The sequence below is a fragment of the Thamnophis elegans genome, chromosome 3 (genome assembly GCF_009769535.1).
Source record: "Thamnophis elegans isolate rThaEle1 chromosome 3, rThaEle1.pri, whole genome shotgun sequence".
Lineage (NCBI taxonomy): Eukaryota > Metazoa > Chordata > Lepidosauria > Squamata > Colubridae > Thamnophis > Thamnophis elegans.
Window position 1 is genome coordinate 38,463,871 of NC_045543.1, and position 12,484 is coordinate 38,476,354.

Sequence of the window (12,484 nt, forward strand, 5' to 3'; positions counted from 1 at the left end):
CAATGAAGGGCGATGGAGATGACCACGTTGCCACCCTACAAATCTCAACAGAGGCTTGTGTTGCCCAGGCCGTGGTTGTGGCCGCACTGCATGTTGAGTGGGCTATGACATTCCAGGGCAACGGACAGCCCTGCGCCTCATACACCTTGGCGATACAGGCCTTCAGCCATCTTCCAATAGTGGTGGACGAGACTCTTTGTCTCAAAGAACCGGGAAGGAAGGCAACAAAAAGGGCCTCTGACCGTTGGAAGGACCCTCCAGATCCAGTCCGGGCCCAAAAAGCCTCTTGTCATTATTGCTCGGTGGGGGGAACCGCAGCAGGTTGGAACCACTGTCACTGGATGATATCCAGAAAGAGTTTGGGAGATGGAATGACCTCTTGTTCCAGAACTGTTTCTGAAAACAAGCGTTCCGTGGAATCTAGACCAGGGAGGGTTCCACTGGTGTGCCTTTGCCACTGATGTTAGCAGTAGACTTAGATTTGATGAGCAAGGATTTGAATAGAGTAGGCCAGAAGAGGCCCCCAGGACTGGGGACATCCGGGGGGGGGGGCTCCCTCATCATCTGATAATTCATGGTCACCTTGCTCATCACCCAGTAGCGACTCTTCACTGTGAACACAGGGCGCGGGTGATGGAGGGTCCCCTGCAGGGTTGGGGACAGGCCGTGAAGGTGCCCTCGAATGCCTGGACCTCCTGCCAAGTTCAGAATTAATCCCTTGTGAAATAGCAGCAGAGATAAGCTCCCTGAAATCTCTGGGTAGATCCATAATCTGGTTATCTGCCACACGAAGTCCAGCAGCTGTGGGGGTGAATGTGGCCTCGGACAGAGAACGCCTGGCAGCAGGAGTGGAGTGTCTGGTATGAGAGGCCTGTGCAAAGCTGAGGCCCGATGCACTTGGTGTGGAACCAGAACCTAGGCCCACTTCCTCCTCAGAAAGGCCTTGATATTATCCGGGGACCAATCTCTGGTCGTTATCGAGGGGGAGCCCTGGAGCGATAAAGAAGGCAGAGCTTCTATCTGCAAGGGCAGAGGAGAACTGGGGCCCCTGGATGGTTTAGGGGCTTTAGAGGCCCTCTTAGAAGGGTCCTGGAGCTTGGAACGGGTGTCCTTAGCAGCCACTGAAACAGAAGAGGCCTTAGGTCTACTGGCCATGCTCCTGGTGGTAGCCCTCCCCACCATGCCGGGGGGGGGAACCCTCCCAAGGCCGAACTTCCAGGGGAAACTCCTTCCCCCGATGCTGCAATGGTAGCATGGTCTGCCATTCTCAGTAATTACACACGGAGTGACTTATCGGGGAAATACAGGGCAATCCTGCAAGGGACCCAGCGATCCTGGCTGCTCAATAGGTGATACGCAATCACCGCGAAAGAAGCGCCAAAGCTACCCAAATTGAGATCCCCTGCAGAGATTAGTCAGCGAGATCGAAACCACACTGCTGTTCTCTTCGGAAGCCGGCTTGCAATGAGGCTCTTGGCACTTTAAAATGGCTGACTCTGCTCAGGAGCCTAATTGACACCAAGAAACAACGGCCAGCCAATCAAATACAGCCAATCAGAGATCCGTATTTCCAGGCGCAGCCCCCGCACGCACAATTTGAAATCCGTACCAATATGACAGCTCCACAAGTCTGAAGCGGTAAAGGCAGCATTGAGGGGAAGATGGCGCACCAAGCCTCCAAGCGCAGACAGAGGGGCCCGAGAACGGAGCACCAAACTCACAGCCCTCAGAACCAGGCAGCAATTGAGAACGGACTAACCTGAGCAATCAGGCAGAAACGTCCGTGCTCGTACGCTCTCCCCTGGAGGGGAAAAACCTTGGCAGTGGTTCTTGCCGGCAGACTGGGCTAACCAGCGCGCCTGCCAAACAAGCAACATTACAGATTAACCTAAATAAATAAAGAACTTTAATACCTGAGACTGCTAAGAAGAATCCAAAGGAAAACCTCCTTAAAGATACAGGATAAAATGTGAATATGTCTCTTTAGGCAAACTGAATTGAAAAAACTGATGAGCCGAGTGAAAAAGGGAGGTATGGCCAAGTTTATTCAATTCAGTCTCTAGGCAATCCAACCGAAATTAACCCATTCCTTTGGATTCTCTAAGCAGCCCACTCGAGAATAGAAATTTTCTTTGGTTTTGAGGAGATTTAAGGGTTCAAATAAGTGCCTCCCCAAATTTAGAGGGATTTTTAAATGGGTTTATTAGCCACGGCTTTCCTTAAACTCTGATTTTTCAGGATACTGAAAATTAGTACTTGCTAGCCTTCTTTCTTGGCTCATGAAGTCACAACCTCAGCTGGAGGGTTGGTGTCATTAGAGCTCTTTTCATGAAACTTCCCTTCCCAGAGGTCCTTATCTATTGGGTTTCTGTCACACATTTCTTAACTGACTTCCAGTCCATTCAGATCCATCTGAATTTCAACCAACATATGGGTTTCCCTCTTCTGTATGCCTAGTGACTAAACTGGTGAAAAGGCAGTCAAGAACATCTACTCTCAGGCTCTTCGCACTACCAGCATTTTTGGATTTCTGGCTCTCACTACCACCGCTGCTCCAGATCTTCTTTTCTGGATTACAGAAATATATTATATTAGTCAATCAAATCAATTCATCTTTTAGTCTAAGGGTTACTGGTCTTAAAAGTGGAAATAGTTCTACATCTTTTGATCTTCTTCCGTTTATCAATATATCTTCTCACAATACTAATTCTAGCTGTTTTCAGTTACTTTAGACAAATTGCTGTCTTAGCTATATTTCTGGGTGAGGTTCTAATAAAAAGGTGAGATATAAGTGTAGTAATCGCAATCAATAAATGCAAGCAGAATGTGTTTCTAATGTCACAATAAATCTGATAACTCATGTCTTTTCAGAAATGTGACCCCCAAAATCTGAGAACTGAAATTAAAATTTAAAGAAGTAGAAGTAATGCACTATATTTTTACCTGCTTCTTAAAAGAGGGTGTTTTTGAAAAGGTGGGCTCTCTTCAACCATTGTTGGCATTTCAATCTCGAAGTCTTTAGGTACATTCTGTATATTGGGTTCTCTGAAGCTTATGCGACCTACAAACATAGAGCAAAGATAAATGTAGGCTTGGAAGATGAAAGATAATGCCAAGATAGTTTCTACGAAACATTAAAAAGTGAGTTTATGATGGATGCATGGATTGCAGGACTGCATAGTGCAAAGAGATTTTGTTAAAACTTTGAGGGCAACAGGTGAAAGATTTTGTATTTTAAAACTTTTATATGTTTATTTTAGAGATCGTTCAACATTTTATGCATTTTCAAACATTTCTTGCCTCAAAATTACAGGAAACCATGCTATCAGTCTTCAGCAACTAAAGTTGGGGGGATGCATAGTCCACAAATAATGGTTAAATTTGCTAAGATAATAACTTGCTACCTGTAGCACTTTGAAATTGAGAAACAGGATAGATCCTTTCCATTCCTAGGACAGGGTTGAAAAGTTTCTCCCTTTGTAGTGGAAATATCACTTTGGTTATTGCATTAGTTATCCTTCTCCATTCTAAAATCAGGCCAGGTAAAGGGTGCAATTTCTTCAATTTTTCTAAAACTTCCTATAGAAATAAATAATAAGTTAAACCAATTAAATGTTTTCGCTTTACAAGATTATTTGAAGATTTCACTACCATTGTCCCATTTGGGACAATCATTAGAATACTATCCTTCTAAATTACCAGATAACTTGAGGAAATGCATATTCTTTATTTCTACTGAACATACCTACCAGTCAAGATTGAAGTGTTGTCATTTTATTTATTGCTAAGTAATAAAAATGCCCTTTTTAATTAGCAAATGGTAAAATAAATTATACTTATCTCTCTTGGAGGATCTAATCCCTGGGCAGAATGCTTTAACACTGTTTTGACCTAGGCTTCCTGATACAGTAAAAAGCACAACAAATGGACCACAACAGATCTGTCAGTCTGTTCATTGAGAGAACTTTTAATATTTTCTACATATATAATAAATATTTTCTACATATATAATAAATATTTTCTACATATATAATAAATATTTTCTACATATATAATAAATATTTTCTATAATATATGCATTTCCCTTTTGCAAGCCAACTATAGGAAATATTAACAGAACTGGCAATTCTCTTAGTAGTTATGTGAAATGCTTATTGAAAAGAAAGTAAAAACATTTCATGTAACAGGAACAGTCCACTGATGAATTAAACTTGGGGATAATGAAAGGAAAGTGTGAACATTGATGATTGAGAATATTTACATGTAAGACACCTGAATTTTAAAGTAAATGATGAATCAAGCTATTCATTTGTTTATTTATAAATCAAGCACTTTGCAAACAAACAAACAAATAAAGAATGTTACTGGCCTCCCATCTTACCATAGGGCAACTTTGGGTGACTTATAGTTACATAAAATCTAGAACATGAAAAGTTAAAAACAAACATTAAAACCAAAAACATATGGCGGATGGCAGGGGCAGATTTGGGATCTGTTTACTCAATCAACCACCCTCATCATGCTAATCCCCCACTGGGGCCTTAAGCCAAATGGCAGAGCCATGTCTTTACCAAAAGGTAGAAAGGTATTACTGTAATCCACTAGAATTTAAATAGGCAATTGGATTTCTTATGCTCTTAAGGACTGTTCTTTTGATAAGAAACAGAATTCCTCCACATGATTTTGAAGAACGTGATCTTCCAAGAATTCTGGCTGATGAATGATAATGTAAGTTAGAAATTATTAACAAAGCAGAAATATAGTTCCTCTTTTGAGGTAAAATGGTCATTCCACAAAGTTAAATCACACAAAAACTATACCTTTGTTGTACTGAACTGTTTACTCAGCCTGGCCCGATTCTTGTTTGTTGTTGCTTTTCTAGTACAACCCAACACTTTCTTGCCTCTTTGCATTTTTAGTTCTCCATCTGATGGCAACTTTTGCTCCAGAAATAATACCTGAAAGAGAACACAGCAGTGCAATTGCATCTTATCTTAATGCTCAACACAACTTTTCAAAAAATATTTATATCTTATCCCTCAATGAACAGAAAACAGTGCCTAATACTTTATCTTCCAGTTTTAATCTCCACTTTAACAACGTCTGAGTAGACTATTTAGTTTTCTGCTCTGTCCAAAGTCATTCAGGGAAGTGTGCTCTTGAACACTCAGAACTCTTCTTAGTCCTACTGTCGTCCAGCACTTCACCAGTTATTTAAACATGTTCAGGTTTAAATAGATTATCATCATTGAAATGCAGAGGTATATAATACAGAAAATAATGAGTTGCTGTCTTAATTTTTACTAAAGGTTCTAGTTATGCATTATTGTAAATCTGTTTCACTTCTACAATATACAATGCTGAAACAGACTAAGATGAATCTTTTTACTTTAGGTTAGCTTTGGAAAGGAATCCATGTAAGCTTCCCACATGTTAAAATCATGCCATCAAAAATAGCTGAATTTCAGCAGTAAGATTTTAGACTACTTTGGCACAACAATAAGTACTTTGTTAAAAGACTGGAAACATTTTATGGACTTTTTGGAAAAATGGATAAAAATGAATTGGTGATTTCTGGATTTGCTGATTAAAAGCAGTTGAATATGTAACAAAGGTATACAATATAGTTCTAGAATGGGAGAAATAATTAAAATTATTAAAATTGTTTGTAACTGCTGTAAAGGAGATCGAAGGTGATTCTTTTTTTTCTCATTGTATCTGTATTTTTTTTTGTTCTTTTTCTATTTTTCTTTTACATATTTGTGCTATGAAAATATTTAAGCTATTTGTGGAAGTTGTAAAGAATAGAAATTGAGTGATTTGCCTCCCAAAGCTTCCCACTATCATGTCTCCAAAACTGGGCTAAAAAAATTCCAACACACACACACACACACACGAGATATTAACTGTCACCTGATGTCCTTCCATGGCCTTTCAAAAATCAAGAGACAGAATTACTCTGTTTTAAGCTAATATTGAGGTTTTGCATCAAGAATTTTAAGGAACTGATAGTTTTAGACATATTTTAGAGAAGTTTTAATTTTAATAATTACATTTTAGGCTTTAAATGTTGTTTAAATGAACTGCATCACTGTTTTTAAAATGCAGAATATGAATGCAAAATAATAAGAGAAAAAATAGCTCAGATAGCAAAAAGCATTTTGGGAAGACACTGGCACCAGACCAAATTATGGCTGAGTTAAGCTACAAAATAAAATGACACTGAGTCTCTGAATATGACAGTAAAACAGAGCAATGAAAAAAAATCAGCAAATGACAAACGTGCTCTGTGGTGGCAGATATACCAATTGAGACAACATGAAATGGGTACCTACACCAAACCGATGCTTCTAATTCCTGTCCTCCTCCCTAAAAAATATACAGATGAATCTGTTTTTTAAAATTTAACAAATTTGTAGTCAAACCATTTCACTGAAGGCAACTCTGAGCAGCCAACAACAATAAGATAAAAACAACAAACATCATTGAATGCTGCTTACTAGATTCATTATTTACATATTCATCTAGGATTACATACTGCAAATTAATGAACTGAAGAATGAATAGAAGAGAATATTAATAGCTCAGGGTTGAACTGTGAAGTTCTTAGTGCTCCCTGAGCTTCACTGTTTGCTTGCAGATATTTCATTACCAACTAGGTAATATCAGTGCAAATGTGTGTAGAATTGGAAGAACTCTTCTAACTGGATGCTTACATTTTTTTAATGATATAGTCTACGGAATGAATGAATGGGCACAAAGAATGGGCACATGCCACATGCCAACAATAGTCAATAAATTTGGGGACAAGAAATTAAGCTTATAATTATAAGATATTATAAGCTATTAGCATCCCATGAAGTGTTTTATTAAAAGGTTGTCACAAACTGTGATTTCAGGCAATATTTATTCTACCTTAAACACTACAAGATTGATAGAAAAATGTGAGCAAACATTTTGAAAAACAATTTTAAAACTAACATTGAGAAAACATTTTTTTCGGAAGCAATTAGAATTTTACTGGTTGAACAGAGGCAGCAGACTTCTTCCCATCAAAATTTCATTGATGATGTCTGGATCAAAACGTAATTTGTTCATGTAAGTTCATCACAATACCTCAGCAACATCATCAGGACAGGTCAAGGAGAAACTGTGACCTGCCAGCTGGTATATCCGATTCTCAATCTCATTCAATTTTGCTTCCATAACATGTTTCTGGGCCTCACATTCTACTGTGCTAAACCCCATTCCATTGAGCTCCAGCAAGGCCAAGCAATACTGATTCGGCATCTCCACTTTATGAAAAATATCTATAATAATGACAAAAGAAGCAAAAAATAATTTTAGTTACATTCTACAAAATATATTATATTAGTGTTTTAGAACATTTGAATGAAAGCTGCTCCTTGCTTATATTTTTGTCCTGCCCCTTCATCACCTATCAACTTACTCTCAATCATGTATTCTGCAGAGTATGTGTACAATGCAGAATGAACTTATGTTCCAAAGAATGGAATGCTAACACATTGTTTCAATCTCAAAAAAATAAAAAGTAATCAGGAAATAAACTTGAAAGTTAAAAGCTAATTAGTAAATAACAAGATCTAAATCTACACTGACCATAAAGAACAATTGGCTTAACTATTATGTCACCCAATTCATTTTTTTTTCATTTTCTGTTGATGCTTATAGTGTTCTGATGCACCAAAATCAAAAACATGATTGTCTGAAACTATATGATAGCTAAACATAACATTGTGACACAACAGTCTACAACATTTATATGTATTAGTTTGAAGCTCAGGCTGAATTTTAATCATTTAATGCCTATCATTAAATGATAGTGTCAATCTATAGCCTTTTTACCTTGCAAATTATCCTTTTGCAGTATAATATGGAGTTTTTCCATGATATGGAAGACAAGGACAGACTCTACAGATGCCCTGTATCGTCCAGACTGATCTGTACTGGCACTGAGACCCAGGCTCTGATTTTCCTGACCTGCTCCAATTTTGTCTAGCAAGAATAAGTCCTGAAGAAGGAAATTGGCAACCATATTGTGAAAGGAATCTTCTTTTGATTCAGGGTCCATTAACCAGCATGCTACCTAGAGTGAGAAAAAAATGTTCAGCATTCACAAGATAATATGGAAAAAGCACATTTCTTACAAAAATGCAACAGACAAGGTTTGCAAAAATGCAAATATGTTGTTCACATATCTATATCCCACTTCAGAAGTCAGATTTATAGGATTACTGATTCCCAGAATTCAATAGAACCATGAGTTCCAATGGTCACTCTGTTTTACAGATCTTTGCACTTAGCAGCGATTCCGTGCTAATACAATGGACCTGTGATGGTGAACCTATGGCACACACATGCCACAAGTGGCCCTCGGCGCCCTCTGTGGGCACATGAGCCATTGCCCTAGTTCAGCTCCACTATGCATATGTGCACAGGAGGCAAGGCACATGTGGGAGGCGGGCACGTACATGATGGCCGCGTCTGGAGGATTGCGCATACATGCATTCCGGGCACTCGGTCCGGAAAAGGTTAGCCATCACTGCCATGGGCCACAGTATTCATCTTTTAAATAATATTTATTCATGTGTTAATGTTCTAATATGAGTGTGCCAATATGGGTGGCTGTATTGCTGGTGCCTGTTAATTATGTGAAGTAACTAAATATGCTCTTGGTGTACTGGCTGTTTTGCTGGATCACTCTACAAGCTAATAGGCTTTATCTCAAGACTTGTGTTGGTGTATCAGCTTGTTCATATTAATGATATTCAATATCCAGGTCTTTGTAAGTGGCAAAGGAATTCATGGCTTCAGAGTGATTGACCCAAGTACTCCTGATTCTGACATGTGTAGGCAGCCAATGCTTGACCTCTAACCCCTGGAGCAGTTGATGAATCACCTGGACATGGGACAGCATTTCTCTTAGCTTATTACTATGGACAAATCACTTTCAGATCCAGGTGGTATTAACTTCCACTTGTAATTTCTAAACATAATGGTCAAGATATTCTACATTAGGCACCTCATGGATCTGCATGGCTTCTTGCAGATGCTTGGAGATTTCTCCAGCAATATTGCAGGTAGTTTGGCTGACTGCCCGAGTAGCTACTGGCAATGAGAGGTAAATCAGATACTGGACATTACTGCTCCTGAATGGCTTCTCTGTGGTTAACTTTGGATGGTTCCCTGACTCACAAAAAACTCTGGAAGATGAAGCAACTGAAGAAACACTCAGAGCACAGGGAAGGCAAAGGAAAAATGAACATGGGCACAAGCTCATACCTACACTGTGACGATCACAAATAGCAATAGCAATAGCAATTAGACTTATATACCGCTTCATAGGGCTTTCAGTCCTCTCTAAGCGGTTTACAGAGTCAGCATATTGCCCCCAACAATCCGGGTCCTCATTTTACCCACCTCGGAAGGCTGGAAGGCTGAGTCAACCTTGAGCCGATGAGATTTGAACAGCCGAACTGCTGAACTGCAGTCAGCTGAAGTAGCCTGCAGTGCTGCACTCTAACTACTGCGCCACCTCGGCTCTGGCGAGACATCGTTACTTCGTGTCCTGTATAGTACTGGTGGGCGGTCCAAATCCTTCCTGGGGAATAGGCAGCAATCAGGTTTCCTGCCTGGCTGCTTTGATCACTGCACAACTATTTGCTGTTAAAATCAACCATACCTCCTACAGGCTTTAAGATTGTAATTGCATTGGTTGCTTTGGAGACAGCATTAGTTGCTTTTGTTGATGACATTTGTCAAGTCTAGATGAGAGGGTGCTTTTCCCAATGTTTTTACTTTTTTTGGCAGCCTTTGGGACCACTGGTCACAGCAACCTTTTGGGCTATCTCCAAGTATTGGGGATTGGAAGCACTATTTTATGATAGTTTAATCTTCCTTAGTAAGAGATTCAGTCAATGACATTATTGAAGAAATGACTGATCCAGTGAATGCTTCCTTGTGGACTGCCACAAGCATTGATTATTTTCCACCTGTTTTTTAATGTGCATATGAAGTTGTTAACGGAAGTCATCTGTCAGTTTAGGGCACAGTACTATTATGGGAATGTGTATGTAAACTCTTCATTAGGTCCCTCTGATAATAGTAATAGCACTTAGACTTAAAATTGCTTCCCAGTGCTTTTCAGTCCTCTCTAAGCAGTTTAGAGTCATCATATTGACCCCCCAACAACAATCTGGGTCCTCATTTTACTGACCTCAGAAGGATGGAAGGCTGAGTCAACCTTGAGCTAGTGAAAATCAAACTCACAAACTGTTGGCAGCAGGCAATCAGAAGTAGCTTGCAGTACTGCATTCTAACCACTGCGGCACCAAGGCTTTAATGATAATCTTTCTTCCATCTAAGATAAGCTCTATGAATGTGTGGTTGTCCAAGTCATCTTGGAAGTGCATGTTTGAACTTGCATTCTTACATGTAGTTGTAAGAAGTGAGAACTAGATGGAATCTTGACAAAGAATCTAAACATGCAACAATTAGTATAAGAAAACTCTCTCCTCCCCAAAATATCTTCCTTTTCGGGTTATCCTCATCCTTCCCCATCTTTAGTTTATTGAGTGCCATTATAGAAATAGAAGAATTATAAGAAATGATGTTAGCAAACCTTTGGATCCTCAAAGCAACCTGCCAATGAGATGCCACAGGCCTTCAGGAGAATTTTGTAGTGCTGAATAAAATCGTACACAACAAGTGAAAATGCTCTCTCAGGCTCCTGCAGACGTCGCTTAAGATGTTGCAATCTTTCTTCTACAGACAGGTCTTGATCCAATGGAGGCTGTGCCAAACTGGGACTTACCTCTAAAGAGACAAGAAATGCATACATTAAAGACAAGAGAAAGGAAGAAACCATGACAGTATGTGTTTGTATCTAAATGTGCTTTGTTATACAAGAGCAGAAATCTTCTTTGCCTCTTTCTATTGCAAACTGTATTGAAAGTATTTCTCTTTCTCTTTCATTTCTACATATACCCTTTTTTTGGTCACCTGACTCAGAAGTGCCTCACAAAGATATTTTCCTCTCATTGTTTAGGTCAACGAGGTCCATGCTGGGTCTGGGCTTTTTGGCCCAGGCGAACCATTTCCTAATTACTTTTTAAAAACTGCATAATTTACAGGCATTCTATAAAAAAGAATTGTTCCATGTAAATTAAAAACAAACAAAACCCAACTTCTTTTCAACAAATTCTACTAACTTTAACTTAATTCATTAATATGGAGTTACTACAGTACTGCATGCATATGCTACATTTATTGCCAAGAGCCAAGGTGGCGCAGTGGTTAAATGCAGCACTGCAGGCTACTGCTAGATCAGCAGGTCAGCGGTTCAAATCTCACCGGCTCAGGGTTGACTCAGCCTTCCATCCTTCCGAGGTGGGTAAAATGAGGACCCAGATTGTTGGGGGCAATATGCTGACTCTCTGTAAACCGCTTAGAGAGGCCTGAAAGGCCTATGAAGCGGTATATAAGTCTACTGCTATTGCTATTGCTATTGCTGCTATTGCCTCCTTGGAAATACACAATAAATACATTCTTACCAATCTGGCTTTGAGAGTTCTGCTGCAATGAGATGTAGTAAGCATCCTTTCTACCCCAGCACACGGCTAAGCCAACTACCAGCAAGTCTTCACAGGCATGAACAGGAAATCCATCATTCTTGCAGAGACTTTTATGAGATGTACCTCCTACAGAGCAATCATAGAAACACAGAAGCAGGCTACAATAATTTTAACCTTTACAAGTTTCAATCAGCCATGTAGAAAGCAGTCTTTCTATTTTGGTATTGTTTAACCTTTTAAATGTATAGATCAGGAGAGTCAAAGTCGATTTTATTGAGGGCCACCATCAGGATTGTGTTTGACCTCAGGGCCAAGGTGGGTGTGGCCAACTCAAGGTCACTCACGTCAGGGGCACCTGTGGTGGTCCAAGCTCTCTGCCAGCAAAAATGGGCTTTGGAGCTCCATTTTCAGGTTACGACGGCCTCCTGCAACCCTCTGCCAGCAAAAACGGAGCTCTGCTGTTGCTGGCAGAGGCACCATGGGGCAGTCCTTTGCTGTTTTCAGCCCTCCCCCCCCGTGGGCCAGATCTAAAGCACACACACCCCGGCCCTTGAGTTTGACACCCCTGCTATAGATAAACTATTAAGTTCTGAGCATTCTAATGTAAAATGATGAATTTCAAGAACACTGATAGCATCAAGGAATAGTGTTTTTGCCGTGCTAAATAGTAGGCACAAATATTAGGCAAGTGAGTATTTTGACCATATCATCATTTTAATGCATATTTTCCACCTCCAAGCTGTGTTAAACTTGAATGCTTAGTGGATATAAGCAGATCAGGAGATGTGCATTTGTGTAATGAGGGAGGGTGTGGCCTAAGCATATCAGCACCCTATATCAAGATGTGCATAATTATTAGGCAGCATCTTTTCCTCAGGCAAAATGGGCCA

At 39.9% G+C, this 12,484-nt stretch overlaps 1 protein-coding gene across 1 annotated transcript in view; it reads right to left on the reverse strand.

The window, feature by feature from the left end:
• POLQ (DNA polymerase theta) overlaps positions 1-12,484 on the reverse strand; it is a 48,231-nt gene that overhangs the window by 18,044 nt on the left and 17,703 nt on the right. Inside the window, exons 11-17 of the mRNA XM_032212630.1 lie at positions 11,574-11,720; positions 10,643-10,836; positions 7,867-8,107; positions 7,117-7,310; positions 4,821-4,958; positions 3,405-3,579; positions 2,944-3,061 (exon numbers count right to left, since the gene is read on the reverse strand). Of these exons, the coding sequence (XP_032068521.1) occupies positions 2,944-3,061; positions 3,405-3,579; positions 4,821-4,958; positions 7,117-7,310; positions 7,867-8,107; positions 10,643-10,836; positions 11,574-11,720 (1,207 nt within the window). The remainder of the gene's footprint in view (positions 1-2,943; positions 3,062-3,404; positions 3,580-4,820; positions 4,959-7,116; positions 7,311-7,866; positions 8,108-10,642; positions 10,837-11,573; positions 11,721-12,484) is intronic.